The sequence below is a fragment of the Nannospalax galili genome, unplaced genomic scaffold (genome assembly GCF_000622305.1).
Source record: "Nannospalax galili isolate Female #2095 unplaced genomic scaffold, S.galili_v1.0 scaffold879, whole genome shotgun sequence".
Taxonomy (NCBI): Eukaryota; Metazoa; Chordata; class Mammalia; order Rodentia; family Spalacidae; genus Nannospalax; species Nannospalax galili.
In genome coordinates, this window is record NW_008346261.1 from 106,838 (window position 1) to 128,403 (window position 21,566).

The following is a 21,566-nucleotide window of genomic DNA, read 5'->3' on the forward strand; positions in this document are numbered from 1 at the left end:
TACCAGTTATACCTCTAACAGTTTGTATCTAGTATATACAAAGAACTCAAAAAGCTAAACATTGCCAGGCGTGGTGGCGCACGACTTTAATCCCAGCACTCGGGAGGCAGAGGCAGGCAGATCTCTGTGAGTTCAAGGCCAGCCTGATCTACATAGTGAGTTCCAGGACGGCTGGGGCTACAGGGAGACCCTGTCTCAAAAAGACCAAAAAAAAAAAAAAAAGCTAAACAAACAAACAAACAAACAAAAAAACCCAACCCAATAAAAAAGTGGAGCAAAGAGCTGAACAGGGAGCTTTAAAAATGTTCAAGGGGCTGGAGAGATGGCTCAGTGGTTAAGAGCAATGGCTGCTGTTGCAGAGGACCCAAGTTTGAACCCCAGCATCCACATGGTGGCTAACAAGTGTCCTTAATTCCAATTCCAGGGGATCTGAAGCCCTCTTCTGGCCTATACAGTTCTGGCCTAACACACAAATGAACAGGCAGGCAAAACACACAAATGAACAAAATTAAAATAAATTTTGGGGCTGGTGAAATGTCTCAGGGGAAGAGGCACCTGGTGTAAAGCCTGATGACCTGAGTTCCATCCCCAGGATCCATATGGTGAAAGGTAAGAACCAAGTCCTGCAGGTTGGCTTCTGACCTACACACACACACACACACACACACACACACACACACACACACAGAGTGGCAAACACAACATAAATAAATAAATGAATAAATACTTGAAGAAAAACAAACAAGGACAACTGCTGGTGAGGATGTGAGGAAAGGGGAACTTGACTCTGCTGGGTAGAGTGCAAACTGGTGCAGCCACTAAGGAAATCAGTGTGGAGATTCCTCAGAAAACTTAAAACTGATCTAACATATGACCCAGCCATACCACAAAGACTCTATACCCTATTACAGAAATAAATATTATCCACGTCCATTACTGCCCTTTCCATAATAGCCAGAAACTGGAAACAACCTAGGTGTCCATGAATTGAATGGATGGATAATGAAGGTATGATACATACACACAATGGAATATTATTAGCTCTTTAAAAAAAAAAAAAAAAAAAGATGACGAAACTGCCAGGAGTGGTGGTGCATGCCTTTAATGCCAGCACTGAAGAGGCAGAGGCAGGCGGATCTCAGTAAGTCCAAGGCCAGCCTTGATTTACAAAGAGAATTTTAGGCCAGCTGGGGCTACAGGGAGACCCTGTCTCAAAATGCCCTCCCCCTAAAACAAAAAAAATGAAATTACAAAATTCACAGGTAAATGGATGGATGGAACTAGAAACAATTATCCTGAGTGGGGCAACCCAGACCCAGAAAGACAAATGCTACATGTCCTCTCTCACAGTTCGATGCTAACTTTGAAATTTTAGATATGTATGTTTCAATCTGAAAATCCAGAAATCAAGAAGATAATAAATGGCCATGGGTGGGGGAGGCTTCCTGGGAGGGGTGGTAGAATGCAGTGATGAAGGGGAAAGGGGAACACTAGAGTAGGAGGGGTTAAATGGGGGCGGGAATGGGGGGGTAGGGCAGAGGAAGGAGTATGGGGAGGAATAACACTGAAGGCCTTTAGAAAAAGCAATATGGAAACCTACCACTATAGAAGCTTCTTAAAGTATATACATATACATTATAAAAAGAGATTCAAAGAAGTTAGTGTTTAACAGGGGAACACTGTCCCTCTAGACATCATAGGCTAAGGAAAAAAAATCTCAGTGCCAAGAATGGACTCCCTCTCTAGAAGCTGTTGACCAGAGAGATTCCCATAGACCATCAAACAATACTGGCCATTACCCCTGCTCTTGGTTACCCTCCAGAACTTGATTGTAAAACGCTACTGCTGAAGATGCTACATACATGAGCTGTAGAACAAACAAGGAAATCAAGCTGGCGATGACTTTCATAGTGCTGAAAGGTGCTATGCATACTACTAGAAGTAAAAAAGTCATCAACCTTACCCAGCTGTGAATCCTGTTAAGTACAACAGTTGGCATGGCAAGATATGCCCAGGGGTACATAGTGGCACAAATATTATGGGAGTAACCAACCACTCTCTAATTGGATTTAAGGTCTGCTTTATACATTGATATCAGGCTTAGGAACCCAAGGCTAGGTAGGTCACAGGACACAGGGGAAAGCCTAATACTAGTTTTCTATTAAATAGTTATCACATTAAACTGACTCCTAATGACTTATTTTTATACCCATAGATTAATGAATCTCTCACCTCTCACCAGAGCTTCCTTATGCAGCAGATAGTGATAAACACAGAAACAACAGATTAACAGGCAGAGAACAAGAAGCTGCAGAGAGCTCATTCCTGTAATAGGACACCTATATCAAACGTCTGCCTCCCAAGGCTCAGCAGTCACTGTGGAAGAGGGGAACAGAAAGATTAAAAGAGCCAAAGGTGACAGAAGGCCAAAAGGAAAGTTTTCCAGTCAGCTGGTCAATTACTCATATGAACTCACAGCAATTGTGACAAAGTCCTGTGAAGCTCAAACCAGAAAAAATTCTAGTATAGACATGAAGAAGTAGGTAAGAAACTGCAGTGTAACTCTCCTAGCTTTGGAGAGCACTGTACAAGCTGCTATGGGGAGAACATCAACTGATGGTCCAGCCTAGCTTCAAGGCCCAATGATTGGCATTGCTAATGACATGGGTGCAGTGTGGCACTTTTATCTTGGAGATACAACAACTACCTAATCGGACTTAAAGCCCACTCAATGGAAGGAAACTCATGTGTGGTACTGTAAACATAGTCAAATACATGTAGCTGGAGAGGTCTTAGATCTTAGAGAAAATCCCAAGGCTGTCACATCCCTAGACAAATGTAATTTCTTACTATGTACAAAATATGGATACTTATATTTACAGACAAGTATTCCAGTCATCATTCATCAAAGAATCTTCTTTTGCAACAAACAGAGACTATTACAGAGTTCCACAATGGGTCACACACTGGTCTGTGAATTGCCCAAACCTAAGTGGCACATCTACAGACCCAAGACTCACAGAACATAGAACAAGTGGTAAAGAGGACATTACTGCTTCTCAGTTCTCATCAATGAAGTTCCCTCATGCAAGAGAAGGCCAGGAACACAAAAGGTCACAAATGGTCAAAGCAGAATAAGAGTCTGCAGAATGTGGGTCCTCCCACCCAGGGCTCAGGGACCATTGTAGAAGAGGGGGTGGAAAGAGTGTAAGATCCAGGGAGGAGGTGTACGACCATATGGAAATAAGAGTCCTACAAACTCCTGGGACCTTGCTCATATGAACCTACAGCAATAGTGTCAGCATGCACAAGACCTGTGCAAACTCAAGCAGACAAAAACCCAGCACAGAACTGTGGAAATGGGCAGAAAGCGCCAATCTTAGTCAAAGAATTATTGACAGCTGATTACTGCTGGGTGAGGAAGAGCTGATCCTCTTAAAGGGAGGGACTCTAGATAGGCTGCCTACATTCCAGTGGATGAACTTGTACTGAGGGACATCTGGGGACACTAACTTGACACAATAAGCCTTAACAAAAATGACAGAATATATGAATTCCAGTGGTGGGGGCCTATGCAAGTGTGCCAATAGAGAAGGGGGTATAAAGATGATTAAGATTGATTAATATGTTCTGTGTGAAATACACAAAAATTCAATTTAAAAAAAAAAGAAAAGAAAGAAACCCCAGCCCAACCTAACGAAATTTTGGCAACAGATGGCTCCCTGGGAGAGGGAGGAGACATAATCTTTCAAGGATGGGACTGGAACTTTTGTAGGTTAACCAGGCTCCAGTAGATGGACCCACATGGATGGACATTTGAGGACACAAATTAGACTCTCTCTATATAAAATATAGTACATTAAATTGGCAATAAGGGGAGGTGAGAATAGAGGAAGGGATCTAAATACCATCAAATCATACTGTAAGAAAAATCATAGAAATTCAATTAAAAAATGATTCTTCTGGACAAGAGGTTCAAGAACCAGTGGCTAGGGGCTGGAGAGGTGGCTCAGGTGTTAAGAGCACTTGTTCTTCCAGAGGATCTGGGTTCAATTCCCATCACCCACATGGCTGCTCTGCACACCTACCACTACATATACCAGCAACCAAAAAACTTGAAGAAATAAAAATAAATAATTAAAAAGAAAAGAAGTAGTGGCTAAGCAGGCATGGTGAAACACACCTTTAATCCCAATACTCAGGAAGTAGAGGCAGGTCTGAGATATTGGCCAGCCTGGTCAACATAGTGAGTTCCAGGTCAGCAACAGGAAGACCCTGTCATAGACAGACAAACAGAACCAGTGGCTGCTGACTATGTATAACCTGCATCTCAGGAATGCTGTGAGGCAGTGGCAATTTTTCTACTCCAGTGGGGAGAAGGTGAGGTCCTGGCCTATCCAGGGATGTGTGGACTGCTCCACTCTGATTCTTTTTCCTGCCTGCATTTCCCCTGAGGTCTAGTCCAGAGTTCTCTCACTGTTTTCTGCACACCTTCCCTTCCCCTGCCTCCGTCTTTCCTCACACTTCACCTTTGCTCTCCAGAAAGAAGAGCTATAGTTAAATCTAGTGTGGGAACACATGCCTGAGACAGGGGCCCGCATTTCACCAAGGCCAAGATGACCATCTCTGTCATCTACATTAAGGTGTACATGTACCAGCTCTTCTACAGCTTGGTCTACATCAACTCACAGGATGTGTGTCACCATGACACCATGCCCCAAAACGTACTGGTGGACGCTGACACTGCTGCCCTCAAGTGCTGCATCTGCTCTTAGCACTACTGCACCCCAGAGTTCATCCTGAGGCCCACTGATTACACATACCTCTGCCACTAACATGCACTAAGTTGGGTGCATACTGAGCTTGGACAGCCCATCTTCTCTAGGAAAAGTGGGGTGAACTAGCTGAAGATGATGATGAAGGTACTAGGAACAACAACCCAGGAACAAATCTAAGAGAAGAACCCTGACTACAGAGTTCAAGTTGCCCCAAATCCAAGTCCATGCAAAGATGTTCAAATCTCAGATGCCACCTGAGGCCACCAAGTTATCAAGTTAGAGTCCTGCCAGAGTGTACACCAGTCACAAGGCTCTCAACTCCTGGGTCTACAACTTCTTTGATGAACTGAAGTGTCTCAAAACCCTGCTCCCCAGCTCAAGCCTGCTTCCCCTACCTCCTTTCAATTTCAGTCCTGGGGACAGCTCCATCCAACATTCTCCCAAGGCCATCCTCATCCCTCCTCACTCGAGGGGAGGCAAAGGAGCAAGGTGCTACTAGCTCCATTCCTTCTCACACACTTTAACTGAAACTCAGACCAGTCCAGGTTGGCAGGTGCCTGATGCCACATAAACCTCATTCACTTTTCCTGAAGGCCCCATCCATTCCACCTCCACATCCATCTGGGATCCCAAGAGGGGCTAGAAAAGGGGGAAAATAGTCTGGCAAGCTCCTGCCCCAGTTAAGACCCCTAGAAAACAGAGCAGAAGTAAATTAATTCCTACCTCCAACTTCTAGCCTCTCCACACCAGCCTCACTTCAGGGCTTTTTAAGAGGATTTTAACAAAATGAGGGAAGGAAGAGAAGGGCAGGTGTTAGGAATGAGGACCTTCTGCCCAGGCCCCCACTCCATTCCAACCTAATGAAAATGGAACCAGGCCATTTCTTCTTCACTTCTCTAACCATGTTTTAGTTTTCTGAGACAGAGTTTCATGTAGTCCAGACTGGTCTCAAACTATGTAGCAGAAAATGACCTTCAGCTCTGATCCTCCAGCCTCCATATCCTATGTGCTGGGATTAGAGTGCTAGGCTTACAGGCATGTGCCACCATGTCCAGTTTAATAATGAAGGTTTTTAGAGCAAGGGTTTCCAGAAACTAAAGTAAAAATCTTGTAACAAAACTGAAGACAACTATTGCCAGGACAGTGCAAGACAGCCCCAAACCCAGAAACCTCTTGGGCAGATAAAAGGAATGAAAGTATTCCTCAATCCAAGGAGATGTGAACTAGCATGGCTGCTTCCCAAATCAATTCAAAAAATCAGCCACAAACTGAGAATGAACACCTCTTAACATCAAATTAGTATACAAATTAATATAGATTGATTTCTAACAAAAATATGGAAATTTTAGTAAAGACTGTAAAAGAAATTGAGTCCAAAACTACTGTGCTAAGAAAAACTATGAAAAAAAAAAAATCACAGAAACAAGCAAGTAAAGCAACAGAAACTCATCTATTTCATTTATGCTTAGAACTTTGTTTAAAGATTTGTATTTTATTTTAAATTACATGTACTGGAGTAGTATATATGCCTGTGAGTACAGATGCCCGAGGAGGCCAGAAAAGGGCATCAGATCCTCTGGAGCTGGAGTTACAGGAGGTTGTAAGCCACCTGATACAGGTGCTGGAAATTGAACTTAGGTCCTCTGTAAGAGCAGTATGTGCTCTTCTGAGCCATCTCTCCAGCCCTCTGAAACTCTGTTTTTTTAATAATAATTTAAAAAAAACCCAGAAATGAGAGGGAGTTATTATCAAGGAAAAATGACAATGATACTTGAAAAATGAACATCCCCCAAAGCTGTAGTATCACTTCAATTTTGTTTGAATGTTGTGTATCTACAATATATATGCATACATATAAAATCCTCAAATGACAGCCAATAAAAGGTTGACGACATATCCCTACCTCCTCTCAAGGAGTTACTGGCTGTTAATGATTGCTATGAAACAGGGTGTGATTTTCTTCAGTGGGGTAGCCAGTGGGGGACTAGTTAGGAAGGAGGAAATCAGAAGGAATGAAATGGGGGTAAGAGGAAGTAATGGGGGGTAAATATAATCACAATATATTTTATACTTGTATGAAAACTATCAAAAACTACAAACAAGCACATACAAAGGTTTGCAGCTGTGGTAAAGGAGCTGCATTTCACAATTTCCACTTCCACTGCTCTCAATGACTTCCACTTCCATTACCATAAATGTATGACAGAACCGGTCTCCCTTACCATCACCCTTGTCACCCTTAATCAGCTGTCTACACAGTAAGAGTGAATCTTTAAAAAAGTAAACTGGAGCCAGGTATGGTGGCACACACCTTTAGTTCCAGCACTCGGTGGCAGAGGCATCTGTGTGAGTTCAAGGTCAGCCTGGTCTACATAGTGAGTTCCAGCTACAGGGAAATCCTGTCTCAAAAAGACCAACCCCCCGCCCCAATAAAAACTGGTGCCAGGTGTGGTAGTACTCATCTTTAGTCCCAGCACTCATGAAGCAGAAACACACAAATCTCTGAGTTGGAGGCTGGTTTGGGCCAGAGACATGAATCAGTGGTTAAGAGAACTTACTGCCCTTGCATAGGACTGCGGTTCTGTTGCCAGCACCCACATGGCTGCTAACAAGTGTCCAGAACTCCAGTTCCAGGGATCTAATGCCCTCTTCTGGCCTCCGTGGGCACTGCATGTATGTGCTGCAGTTAAAAATACAGGCAAAACACTCATTCACATAAAAAATTAAAATATTTTAAAAACCCCAAATGAAAACCCAGTAACTGCCATTCTCATTTAAACCCTTCCTTATAATGGCACTCCCTATATGCACTTAGAACATAATCCAAAATCATGAATGTGACCTATAAGTTCCTAAAAGCCCTGATACCCACTTTCATATCCATCTGCCCTCACTTTTTCCTTTCCTTTCACCCAGTCCCCTACATTCCTTCCACCTTTAGCTTTCCGTTACTGACTCATGTGTACGTGTATGTGTGTGTGTGTGTGTGTGTATGCTGTCCCACATTAAACACAAGTACCATGATTCTTTGATACTCAGACTGTATCTCCTAACATGTTACTTCCTCAGAGACCTTTCTCTGACTTTCAATTTAAATTCCATTTCCTGTTACACTATTCCCACGACAGTGTGCTTTTCCTTTGTGAGCAGCATCAAGATGCATGCACCCACCTAACAGGTAATTTGTTCAACATCACTCTACTATACTCCACAATCTATGACGTGATCACAGTCACTACTGCATCCCCAATACTTAGCATGATGCCTGATACTAGATATGCATTCAAATTTTTCTGAGTAAATAATCCAAGTTAGTAGTTACCACCTTTAGTAACACTTAGAACAAAAAAATTCAAGAAAGTCTCTACTCTGTAGTTTACAATTCACCATCTAAGTGTTCCGTAGTGTTAATCTTTTTATTTACTCAAACTGTTCAGAGGTTGGTGAATATGACAATGAGGAGGCGTTGTAGTTTGTTTCTCCACTGCTGTGACAAAATACTCTGACCAATACCAACTCAGGGAGGAAAGGGTTTATTTTTATTTGGCTTACATTTCCCAGCTCACAGTTCATGAGGGAGCCCAAGGTAAAAACACAGGTAGGAACCTGTAGGCAGGAGCTGGAGCACAGTGGCCATGGAGGAACACTGTTTACTGGCTTGCTCTCCTGGCCTGTGCTCAACCTGCTTTCTTATATAGTACAAACCCATCTGCCCAGAGGTGGCACTACCCACAGTGGACTGGGCCCTCCCACATCACTCAAAAATCCAGAAAATACCCTACAGACATACCCACAGGCCAGTCCAATTCCCCAACTGAGGCTCCCTCAACCCAGGTGTGTCAAGTTGACAACTAAAGCTATCCAGCATGGGGAGGATGGGGGGGAAAACACACCAATTTTACACATATTGTCTCCCCAACCAGGCTCATAAACACTTCAATGAGAAAAGTTTAATAGGTCATCTTATAGTCTATGCTATTCTTAAACTTTTTTCTTTAATTTTTATTTTATGTGTATGCATGTATTGTCTACATGTATGTAAGTACACCCATGTCATCAATGCCTGTGGAGGACAGAAGAGGCCATCGTTGTATTCCCAGGAACTAGAGTTAAAAGACAGTTGGTAGCTGCCATGTGGATGCTAGGATTCAAATCCGGTCTTCTGCAAGAACAGCCAGTGTTTTTAACCACTGAGCCATCTCTCTAGTCCCCTTAAAGTAACTTCTTTTAGAGTATAGTGCTATAGTTAGTAGAACAGCAACCTTTTTTACTTATGAAAAAATGACAAAAATGAAAAAACTGAGAACAAATTCTGAATACAACTGCTTTAACCTATAGACAAAAACAGGTGTTTCTTATTTTAACACCTATCAAGCACTTTGGAATAGTAATTTCATAAAACCCATGGCTTATCATACCTGTTGTGTCCTCATTATTTTCACATCAAAGATAAGAATTTTATAGCCAGAAACATTCCAGTTTCTCTTCCAGTTGTTATTTTTATTGATTTTTCGTGCTGGGGAATCAAACCCTGGGTTTGATTTTATTAATAACCAATCTCAAAACATTTGCATAAAGCACCATGCTAAGTTTAGGGGGAAATAAGGGTGACCACCCATAGCCATACAAAGACTTGTTCTCTGATCTAAATAATTATAATCTATCAGTGAAGAAAAATAATCCTCACAGATTCATGAAGGCCTCTAAAGAGCTCTAGGAAGACAAATGAAAAACCCTCTCCAAGAATGAATTTCAGTTGACTTTTGCAAGAAAATGGAAGCAAAATTTCTAGAAATAGGACACATAAGGAAACAGGATAAAATATCACAAAATAAAGCTGAGTCTGAAATCCAGAGAAGAAACTCTACAGATGCCGAAAATTAAGAAAATACAAACTTAAAAAAATTTTAAGTGGGAGTGGGATGCCAGGTGTGGTAGCTCTGGCCTTTAATCCCAAACCTTAGGAGGCAGAGGCAGGTGGATCTCTGTGAGATCGAGGCCAGACTGGTCCTCAGAGTGACTTCCAGGCAGTTTCGAACTAGGAAAACACTATCCGAGGAGAGGCTGGAAATGGCTTGGCGGTTAAAAGCACTGGCTGCTTTTATAGAGCACCAACACACTCAACTGGCCTCGACAGGCATAAAAATAAATAAACCCAAAAACAATGTTAAGAAAAAAAGAAATTACAAACAACAAAAAGTTCAGACCTCTGAATGATTTCAAGCCAGAACTGAGTAGCAAACACTGGAAAGGTGCCCAGAAGCAGAACCTATAAGCAAAGGAACCTAGACACTACTACCTGCTCAAAGCATGAGGAAGAGTGGACAGTACATCTTCCAAAGTCTTAGCAAAAAAGTCTTCCACAAAAACCTGTAACCTATAAACTGTGATAGATGTTGGGTATGCAATTAAAATTCTTGTTTCCAGTATGATTTGCAAACACCAAACCCAGAAACTGGCTCAAAAAGCTGGCCTAAAAGGTAGGTGTGGTGGTATACACCTGTAATTCTAGCACTCAAAAGGCTGAGGTGGGGAGATTGTGAATTTTAGGCCACCCCATGTTAAATAGTTAGACCTTGGCTCAAAAAAACCAAGCCAGAAGCTGGGGAGACACCTCAGTTATCAAAAGGCCTACAGAACAATAATGAGAACTTGACTTCACCCCAGGCACCCACACAAAAAGACAGGCATGGTCATTCTCTTGTAATCCCAACACTAGGAAGACAAGACAAAGAGGATCCCCTAAACTCACCGGCTGACCAGCCTAGCCTAATCCCTGAGCCTCATTTCCCAGTAAGAGACTGTCTCAAAAAAAAAAAAAAAAAAAAAAAAAGTGGACAAACAGCTCCTGAGGAATGGAACCAGAGGTTGACCTTTGGCCAACGCACACATACACACACAAAACCCAACATTGTCTGAACCAATGAAACTCATAAAGTTCCCACAGAGACAAATGCCAAAATACCCCAAGTACTGAGAGATAATGACAATGCTTCATATACCGATCAGTGAACTCTAGACTCCAGAAAATTCTGTTTATAGGACAAAGGAACCTGTTTCTTTGAAAAATAAACTGCAAAGAAAAGAGAGGCAGAAAGTAAACTTAAAGCTAAAGAGAGGAGATATATCTGGGCTGGGGAGATGGCTCAGCAGTAAGAGCACTCACTGTGCAAGCATAAATCCCCAGCACTATGGCCATGGGAGCATAATCTCAATATGGGGGGTCATGCTACTAGCCTAGCCCCAGAGTTAGTGACAGGCTCTCTCTCAAGGGGTAATGAGATAGAGAATGATAGAGCAGGACCCCAATGTCTTTCTCTGATCTTGGTACACTCAACTGCACATAAACCACAAACAAAGAAATCTATTTAAGAACCATTAAGGATGGCTGGCGATATAGCTCAGTTACTAGTATGCTTGCCTAGCAAGTAAGCAGCCCTGGTTATGGTGGCACATACCTATAATCCAGGATTTTTATGTGTTCTGGCAATGAATTCAGGTCTTCAGGCTTGCAAGCACTTAATCAGCTATCTCCTAAGCCCCTAATTTCTCAATATTCTTGCAGCTATTGTTTGGACATGTGTTGAAGACTTTGTGCCCAATACAACATTTAGAGGTAGAGTTTACAGAATAACTGATCATGAAGACACTGTCCTAATCAGTGGAATAATCCCAACAGGTTTACAATTGAGTGGGCTATTGGTAGAAGCTGCAGAAAGTGGGACCCAACTGGAAGAAGTGAGTCCCTGCAAGCGTGTCTTTGAACAGAACATCTTGTTCTTAGCCTCTTTCTCGTGCTCTCTGTTTCCAGGCTGCCACTCAGTAAACAGCTTTATTCCACAATGATGTTTCTGCCTTGCTACAGGCCTAAACACAGCAGAGCCAGCCAGCACAGACTGAAACTGTGAGCTAAAATAAGTCCCTGTCCCTTGTTTTCCTAGGTTCTCACAGCAGTGCAGATCTAAGTAACAAGCTTGCTAGCCTTCCTTTTCCTTAAAGCCTGAAGAGATTCGCCAGCCTCTGCCTCCCAAGTCCTGGGATTAAAGGCATGTGCCACTATGCTCAGCCTAACATTTTATTGCTGTTAAAATACAGTCAAGGAGATTGGAGAGAGAGCTCAGAGGTTAAAAGCACTGGCTGCTCTTGCAGAGAACCCAGGTTCAGTTCCCAGCACCCACATGGTGGCTAACAAAGGTTCATAACTCCAGTTCCAGGGATCCAACACCCTCTTTTGGCTTCAACACGGGTGCACTAACATATATACAGGTAAAACACTCATAAACATAAAATAAAAAATAAATTTTAATAGCAGCCAGGCTTGGTTAGAAATTACCTGCAATTTCAGCACTTGGAGGACCTAGACAAAAACATTTAGAGTCTGAGGACAGCTTAAGCTACATGGCAAGATACTACCTAAAAAGAAAAGAAAAACAAAAAAACCCTGCAGTTTCTTTTCTGCATTCAGATCAGCAACCCGTGTGCAGATTTTTCTGTGTATGGTATAAGTTAAGACCTAAATACTTCCCCTCATATAGATACTATCTGACTAACACCATCTATTTGCCTTTCCTTTCCCATGACTTTGTGGTACCTCTTTTTTATCATAAATCAAGAGACAGTCTGTGTTTTTCACTGATCTCCTGTTTTCCACTAGTCCAATACCTTATCCACCTGCCAATGCCATGCTATCATTGTCGCTGCTGGTATCTCAGATCTCCTAGAACCAGAGTTATAAACAACTGTTAGCCACCATGTGAGTGCTGAGATTCAAATCCTGGTCTTCTGCAAGAACAGCCAGTGCTCTTAACTGCTGAATCATCTCTGCAGTCCCATATTTTAAAATTTTTAATTGTTATTTTCAAGAGAGTTATCTCATGAGGTAGCCCAAGCAGGGCTCCTCAAACTTGGGATGCTCCTGCCTCAGCCTCCTGAGAGCTAGGAACACAGATGTGCAGCACCACCATGTCTGGCTCTTTCCTACTAATTTGTACTAAATCTTTCTGAATTATGAAGTTTGCTTATCTGTCAAATGTCACAGTCTTTATAAAAGTGTGTTCACCCTCTACTTTTATTTCCTTGAACTATATAATTTAGGATGACCTTGAACTTCTGATCCTCCCAAGTGCTGGGATTATGTTCTCATGCCATCACATGGTTCTCCTATATTTTAAAAAATATTTTATTTATTATTTTTATTTTATGTGTATAAGTGTATTGCTTGAATGCGTGTGAGTGCACTTGTGTCATGCCATGCCGCGGAGGTCAGAAGACGGCTTCAAATTCCCCTGGAACTGGAGTTAAGGACGGTTCGTAGCGGCCATGTGGGTGCTGGGAATCGAACCCGGGTCCTCTTTAAGAGCACTCTTCAAGAGCAGTCAGTGCTCTTAACTGCTAAGCTATCTCCCCAGCCCCAATAATGTTCTTTCATATAGAAGTTTTTTAATGTACTCAAAAGTATTAATTTTTTTCCCTCCTGGCTTTTGGTTTCATGCTTAGAAACACCTTCACCATGCCAAGATGGAATTACAGGATTGGCAAGATGATAACTCAGGTCTGCCACTTGTGTATTTTTATAATGTAAACTTTTTTATATACATGCCTTTTTTTTTTTTTTGGTCTTCTTGAGACAGGGTCTCCCTGTAGCCCCAGCTGTCCTGGAACTCATTATGTAGACCAGGCTGGCCTTGAACTCACAGAGATTCGCCTGTCTCTGCCTCCCAAGTGCTGGAATTAAAGGTGTGTACCACCATGCCTGGCAACGATACACTTTTTAAAAAAACGAGTATGAGTGTATTGCCTGCATGTATGTAAGTGCACTGATGTCATGAAAATGCCCATGGAGGTCAGAAGAGGTCATCAGATCCCCTGGAACTGGAGTTATGGACAGTTGTTAGCCACCATGAGGGTGCTGGGAATTGAACCCAGGTCCTCTGCAAAAACAGTCAGTTTAACTGCTGAGTACCATAATGTTACACTTTTATAACTGTAGAGAAATTAATTTATTGAACATAATAGACAGTCTTTTCCCTTTGATTTGAAACATGGCATTTTCTTAGTTTCATTACATAATAAAACTTTAACTACTTTAGTTTTTGAATTGTCTATTATGTTCAATAAATCAGTTTCTCATTCTACAATTATAAAGGTGTCTATTCTTTAAAACAATTTCTTTAAACAGATTCCAGTCACTTCTTACTCTACTGACCCAATAATTTATTCTGATGATTTCAATAGCCATATTTAATTAAAAAAAATATTTTGGTCTGTTTGAGACAGGGTCTCCTGTTAGCCCCAGCTGGCCTCCATCTCACAAGATCCTCCTGCCTCTGACCAACACACCTGGCATATTTAAATTTTTAATTCATGGGGAATTCATTTTGGTATATGGTGTAGTGGTCTAAATTTGTTTTGTAAATAGCCAGTTATCCAAAGCATTCCAAAAATCTTTTCCCTTTGACTTGAAACGTAGTGTTTTCTCTTAGTTTCATTACATAATAAAACTTTAAATATGCTTTAGCTTCTGGATTGTCTATTATGGTCAATGATCAATTTTTCACTCCACTGTTATTTTGCCAATACTATGTAGTCACACATACAGCTCTGTAATATACTCAGTAATCTTGAAATGCACACTCTCCAGTCACTATGCTTCAAATTTTCCTCAGTTCATTTTTCTCAGTAATTCCTATACGTGAACCTTGTATTTAATGCTTCCTATACCAAGTAAAATATGAAATCTGGGCCAGCAAGATGACTCAGCAAGTAAAAGCACTCAACATAGGAGTTTGATCCCCAGAATCCACACTGGGACTAATTCCTCAAAGTTGTCCTCTGACCTCCACACAAATGTAGCATACACACACCAATGCATACACTCACACACATAATTTAAGATTCTTTCAAATTCTGAAATTATAATTCAAACTGTGATAAATTCACAGCTTAAATTCAGTTGGCCTCATGTATTTGTACCATATTAATGTTCCACCCAGATTCACGGTAGTCAGTTGTGTGTTGAGTCCTTATCCCTTATATCTTATTGAACTTATGAACTCTTTATATGAAATGGAGATCAACTCATTAAATTGTCTAATGTTATAAATTTGTTTCCAATTTATTAACAATAAATAAAGCTTCTCAGAATAGGGGCTAGAGAAATGGCTCAGAGGTTAAGAGTGCTTGCTGCTCTTCTAGACCACCTGAGTTCCTAGCACCAGCTCCAGGGGATCCGACACACCCTTCTAGCCTCCACAGGCACCCACAGACAGACACACTCATACACATAAAAATCTTTAAGTTGGGTGTGTTGGCGCATGCAGATCTCTGTGAGCTCAAGGCCAGCCTGGTCTACATAGTGAGTTCCAGGCCAGCTGAGGCTCTTCCAGAGGATCCAGGTTCAATTCCCAGCAACCACAACACAGCTAACAACTGTCTGGAACTCTAGTTCCAGGGAATCCAATACTCTCTTTGGCCTCTGTGGGCTTTGCAAGACACGGGTACACTTAAATACATGCAGACAAAATATTCGTACACATAAAACAAAAACAGATTTTCAGAAAACATACTGACACTGTATGGCTAGATATATAACACATATATACACAGAAAAAGAAAAAACAATCTTAAGTCAGGCATTTATTAGATGAAAAACCAGTGTAAAATACACAACAATAAAATCAAAATGAAGTTTTAAGACTGTTAGCTGCTATGGTAGTATGTACCATATTCCCATCTGCAGCAGGAAGATCACTTGAGCCCAGGAGTTCAAGGAGAACACAGACAAACAACATGTAAAACCTCATCTCAAAAAAATAAAAAGTAAAAAGACAGTAATTAGAACACAATGCTTAAGGACTTCACCAAGCCCAAATTTAGCTCTACAGACACTCTGCATTGGAAGGAGTATAAACATGCCACTTAGCAGTCATAATAAAAAGATCAGGTTGGCTTGGTGGCTGCAGGGAGCTGTTTCTTCAGTAACTGTCTTTCTTAAAATAAGTATGTGTGGGGCTGGAGAGATGGCTCAGTGGTTAAGAACACTGGCTGTTCTTGCAGAAGACCTAGGTTCAAATCCCAGCATCCACATGGCAGCTAATAACTGTCCGTAACTCCAGTTCCAGGGGATCCAACAGCCTCTTCTGTCCTCCGCAGGCATTGCAAGACACAGGTGCACTTATCTATATGCAGGCAATACACACATACACATAAAAATAAACAAAATATAAAAAAAAATAAGTGTGTATATAGATACACACGCAGAGGACATGTCATTTGCCCACATTACCTCTATTCATGCTGCAGATTGTTATAGCTGCTGTTATTCAGTATTTGCTTAGAAAATAGTTATTTGAGGAACTGCACAGATGTATAAAATCAAATCTTGGCCCTGTACTTGGGAGGCAGAGGCAGGCAAATCTCTTTGAGGAGGAGGCCAGTCTGGTCTATATAGTGAGTTCTAGGCCAGCTGTAGGTTATCAGTAGAACTCTGTCTCAAAACAACAACAAATGCTAGCACTTTAATCTATTTTCCTTTTTGCTGTTACACTTGGCTTTTCTGTTATACAGCAGGTGACCTTCAACTCTTGATCCTTCTCCTTGGACCTCCCAAGTGCTGGGATTATAAACATGCACTACCATGAGGGATTTTTCTGAGATAGGGCCTCACACTGAAGGTCAGACTGGTCTGGAACTCACTATGTAGCTCAGGAGGGCCTTGAAATTTGCAATGATCCTCCTGCTTCAGCCTCCCCAGTGCAGGGATTAAAGGTGTTGGTGGCGCACACCTTTAATTCCAGCACTTGGGAGGCAGAGGCAGGAGGATCTTCGTGAGTTTGAGGCCAGCCTGGTCTACATTACTAGTTCCAGGCCAGCTGGGGCTACAGGAAAAAGACCAACCAAACAGACCAAAAAACACGAAACAAAACACTTCAAGCCGCCCCTTACCCTCATCTCCTAATTTCCTAATTTATGACAATTATTCCTTGCAAACTTACTTATACTGCTACATCAAATCTTTCAACTCTTCCCTCTGACCTCAGAAAAAGTAGTCTTTTCCCAACACCAACTGAAGATTAATACCTTAATTTATGCATAGTAAAGGACAGTCATAAAGGGCAAGACTCATTAGTTCATTTTCTATTCCATTCCATTCCAACTTCTTTTGCCAGCCCACCTGGCATATCCAACCTCTCTTGATTTCTGCCATTTGCCTAAAATATACTTTAATGACTTCCATTCTTTTTTTTTTTTTTTTTATCTTTTTGAGACAGGTTCTCCCTTGTAGCTCTAGCTGGCCTGGAACTCAAACTGGATATGTAGACCGGGTCGGCCTCAATCTCAAAAGATCTGCCTGCCTGTGCCTCCTGAGTCTTGGGATTAAGGGCACACCTGGCCTTTGGCATCCGTTCTTTAAAAAGAAAAAAGTTATTTATCCTTTTCCCACACTTCACATCTCATTCCATTCCATAGCCTCCATTGCATACTTGTTCTCATGTAGAATCTAGATTTAAACACATATGTATATTACAGAGATGTGTGTGTATATCCCAAGTTGCAGGGAACTGTTTCTTCACAATACACTCTGCTTGCCCTTCTTAAATACGTATATACAGACATACACACAACACACACAGAAGACATGAATAGAAGGGAGACTACTTGGAAACAGAAGGAGACAGAGGAAGGGAAGACTCAGCAAGTGTAACGGGACAAGAGATATGAACGAGCAAAATACTTAATACGCATGCATGAAAATGCCATAATAAAAACCATTATTTTGCCCTTAATCCCAGCACTTGGGAGGCAGAGGCAGGCAGATCTTTGTGAGTTCAAGGCCAGCATGGTCTACAAAGTGAGTTCCAGGACAGCTGGGGCTACAAAGAGACCCTGTTTAAAAACAAAAAACAAAAAACAAAACAAAACAAAAAAACCACAAAAAAAACCCACCATTATTTTGTTTATGTTTATTTTATGTGTATTCATGCATTGCCTGCATATATGTAAGTGCACCCATTTCATGCAATGCCCACAGAGGACAGAAAAGGTTGTCAGACCCCCTGGAACTGGAGTTATGGACAGTTGTTAACTGCCGTTTAGATGCTATAATACTAACTCAGGTCTTCTGCAAGAGCAGTCAGTGTTCTTAATGACTGAGCCACTCTCCAGCCCCCCAAAACATTATTTTTTACTATGAATATATGATATTTTAAAAAGTTGGCTGGGCGTAGTGGCACACACCTTTAATCCCAGCACTCGGGAGGCAGAGGCAGGCAGACCTCAGTGAGTTCAAGGTCTACACAGTGAGTTTCAGGGCAGCTGGGGCTACAGGGAGACCCTGTCTCAAAAAGACCAAAAAAAAAAAAAAAAAAAGTATCTTAAACTGAGCATGGTAGCACATGCCTTTAATCTGTGAGATCCCGGCCAGCCTGGTCTACATGATGAATTCTAGGGCAGCCGGGGCTACCGGGAGACCCTGTCTCAAAAAAAAAACAGAAGCAAAACAGTATCTTAAACTGGGCATTATGGTACATGCCTATAATCTTAGCTACTTGGAAGGCTGAAGCAGGAAGATCTAAAGTTCAAAGCCTGCTTGAACTATAGTTAATTCAGGCCATCCCAGGTACCAGTGAAACACTGTATCAATATAAAAAGTGGCCCAGCATGGTGGCAAGTGTGAGGCCAGCCTGGTCTGTATATCAAGTTCCAGGCCAGCTGGGGCTGAAGGGAGATCCCGTCTCAAAGACAAAAAAGTTTGGAGAAGACTAGAGATATAGTTCAGTGGTAGAGTGCTGGCCTAACATGATCAAGGCCCTAGATTCATTCAACTCCACAGTTTAATTGTGAGGTTTAAACAAGATAACAAGTAAAAACACAACACAGTTCCAGGCACAGATCAAATACCCTGTTACCTTAGCGCAGCACCAGGTTCACATTAAATATCTAACTATTAAATAGTAAAAGTGTACCACAAACAGTATTAAACTCTCTAAACTGCATGAAGACAGAAATGTGACAAAAGCACCATCTACTCACATTCACTAATAAAAATTTTCAAAGGAAAAGCTAAAATTATAGTGAAAGTTACTAAAAGACATTCAAGTATTTTTTAAAAAAATATTTTATTTATTATTTTTATGTGTATGAGTGTTATGCCTGCATGTAGGTAAGTGCACCCATGTCGTGCAATGCCCTGGGAGGACAGAAGAGGCAGTCAGATCCCTTGGAACTGGAGTTAGGGACAATTGTTAGCTGCCATGTGGGTGTTGGGTTTTGAACCCGGGTCTTCTGCAAGAACAGCCAGTGTTCTTAATCACTGAGCCATCTCTCCAGTCCCAAGATATTCAAGTATTTTGAGAGAATTCAAATAGTAAAGATATTGTTATTGCCTGGCGTGGTGGCTGAATGCCTTTAATCTGAGAGTTCCAGGCCATCTGGGGCTACAGGGAGACCCTGTCTCAAAAACACCAAAAAATTAGTAATTTTTTAAAAAAGGTATTGCTATTAAAATGCCAGTGATTTGCTGTATAGGTGAACAAGTTTGCATAGGACAATAAAGTGGACAGAAAAAGCATATACACAGCTGTAGTTTTCCAGGTTGAGAAAGGCAAATTAAACTTGTCCTTGGGAGGAATGCAGCTTCAATGCACAAAATTTCCTTGGCTATACACAAAAGTAAATTAATCTATCTAGAGGGATTAGGAATTGAGGGAGATTTTACTCTGAATCCAAAAATTTTAATACACACAGCCAAAATGAATCTTCTAATATTTAGGGGGGAAATTATTTTAACTCTTACGAGTTGGTGCAAAGCAGCAAGATTTAATAGACTGCAGCAAGCCAGTTGCTAATTCTGAAAAATTATTCTCAGGCTGGAGGAAGGAGCAATCTCATAAAACAAACGTCCTAAAACACCACACATACATAAGAACATACACATCTGTTGTATCAGATTACATTGAGTCAATTTACTAATCAAGTACTATTTAAGTTCTTAAAAAAAAAAATCCTCCTCTACTGGTCACATTTTGCAGGGGTGGCTGGCTACTGCAGACTGAAGTTCTCGCTGACTCAAAGCAAGGAGGGCTGAATAATAAATCCAGTGTTCACACTGAAATATGGGGGGGGAGGAAAGGGAGGCTCCGAAGTCCATAAAGTTCTCCTCCCTCTCTTAACACTGCAAAAATTGTCCACGTCTAAGGACATTTAACCCCAAAACTTGGAGAACAACTTGGAAGACTTTTTGTTCCTATATTTGAGTGGGAGAGATTTAGGAACGCTACACGATTGCAATTTTCATATACAGGGACATTAATTTAGATTTCTACTTCTTTCAGGACATTTCACCGCTTCCTTTTTAAACAGTCGATCAATATACTCTTATTCATAAAATCCCTAACTCAACACTAAGTGTAAATTAAAAGAAAACAAAACAAAAAAAACTTTCAAGAATATGCAAATGAAGCGCACAGGCAATTTCCAATAATCCTTAACTAAGTCACTACAGATGGAGAAGAGAATGGAGAAACGAAGGAACTCCCAATAGGAAAAAAAAAAAATTACAAAAAGAAAGCACTTGGGGAAGGAGGGTCAAGGAGATGACAAAGTAGGAGGGTTAGGCGGGGAGCAGAGCAGAAAAAGTCCAGCTGATGCTGACACTGGGGAGGAGAGGGAGGAACATACCGCAAGATCAGAAGGGCCTGGTGGGCCGGGGCCTCGGGGTGGGGGTGGGGGCAGGGTGGGGGGGGGGGCGCAGGGGGCCGCCGGGGGCTCTGCAGGCAGCAGCGGGGGCGCCGGGGCAGCCGTTCGAGGAAGCGGCCACCGCAGGCAGCCTCGCAGGCCAGTCTGCCTCGAGGGGTGCGGGAGGGCCCCGGGAGCCGCGGACGTGGAAGGGGGTGCGGCCCGGGGGCTGCGGCGGGGCCTGGGCGAGCAGCCAGCCGTACCTTGTAGTAAACGTCGAACTGGATATTCTCCGGCAAGGAGCGGATATCGCGGCGGGAACGGATGTAGTTATCCACGACAGCGGAGATGGCGGTGTTGTAAAGTGTCTCGGGAATCCACTCGAGCTCCGCGGCCGCCATCTTCCCTCGCTCCTCCTCCGCCTCCTCCCGCAAGCCCCCGCCTCCCTCCGTAGCGAACCCGTGTGCGGTCCCGGAGGATTCCGCGGGGCGGCGATGGCCACGGGGGCGCTCCTCACAGGCCCGGCCCCCCGGCCTCCCGCACGCTAACAGAGGGCGGCGGCGGACCCGGGGCCCGGGGAAGAGCGGAGCGGCGGCAATACACAGCACAGCCCCGAACCTCACATTCCGAGCTGGCGCGCAACCCAAGCGCTGTCCCGTAGCCCAGCTCTGCAGGGGCGGGGCTACGCACGCATCATTGTGACGTCAGCACGCGCCGCCGCGCCGTGGGGAGGCTGCAGCAAGCGAAAGACTAGGGGCTAGAGCGCGGTCCGGGCGTCTAGAGTGCTGCAGTGGGGTGGCTGCGGGTGACGTGTTCACCTCCGTGCCTTGGTTTCGGGGGCACAGACAGTGGTAAGTCAGTGAGCCCTGTATCCGAGTCCTTAGACGGAAACCCCCTTGAGCTTTCAGGTGCAGCTTAGAATTGATCCTCTGCCCATAAAAGTGCACAGTTGTCCGTATAGTGAAAATTAGGTGTTTAAGGAATTCACTTAACTCCAGAAATCAATCCCTCCTAAGACCCGGTCCCTACATTTTATTTAGCACCCTCTTTCCAGGTCCCAAAGGAAGACTTGAATTTCATTGTATAACTGCACGTAATTGGAACTTTTTGGTA

General features: G+C 42.6%; 1 protein-coding gene across 1 annotated transcript in view; it reads right to left on the reverse strand.

Moving 5' to 3' along the window:
* Appbp2 (amyloid beta precursor protein binding protein 2) overlaps nucleotides 1–21,134 on the reverse strand; it is a 64,273-nt gene extending 43,139 nt beyond the window's left edge. The window contains exon 1 of the mRNA XM_008842640.3: nucleotides 20,717–21,134. Within this exon, the coding sequence (XP_008840862.1) occupies nucleotides 20,717–20,854 (138 nt within the window). The 5' untranslated portion in view covers nucleotides 20,855–21,134. The remainder of the gene's footprint in view (nucleotides 1–20,716) is intronic.
* Between the last annotated feature and the right edge of the window lie 432 nt (nucleotides 21,135–21,566).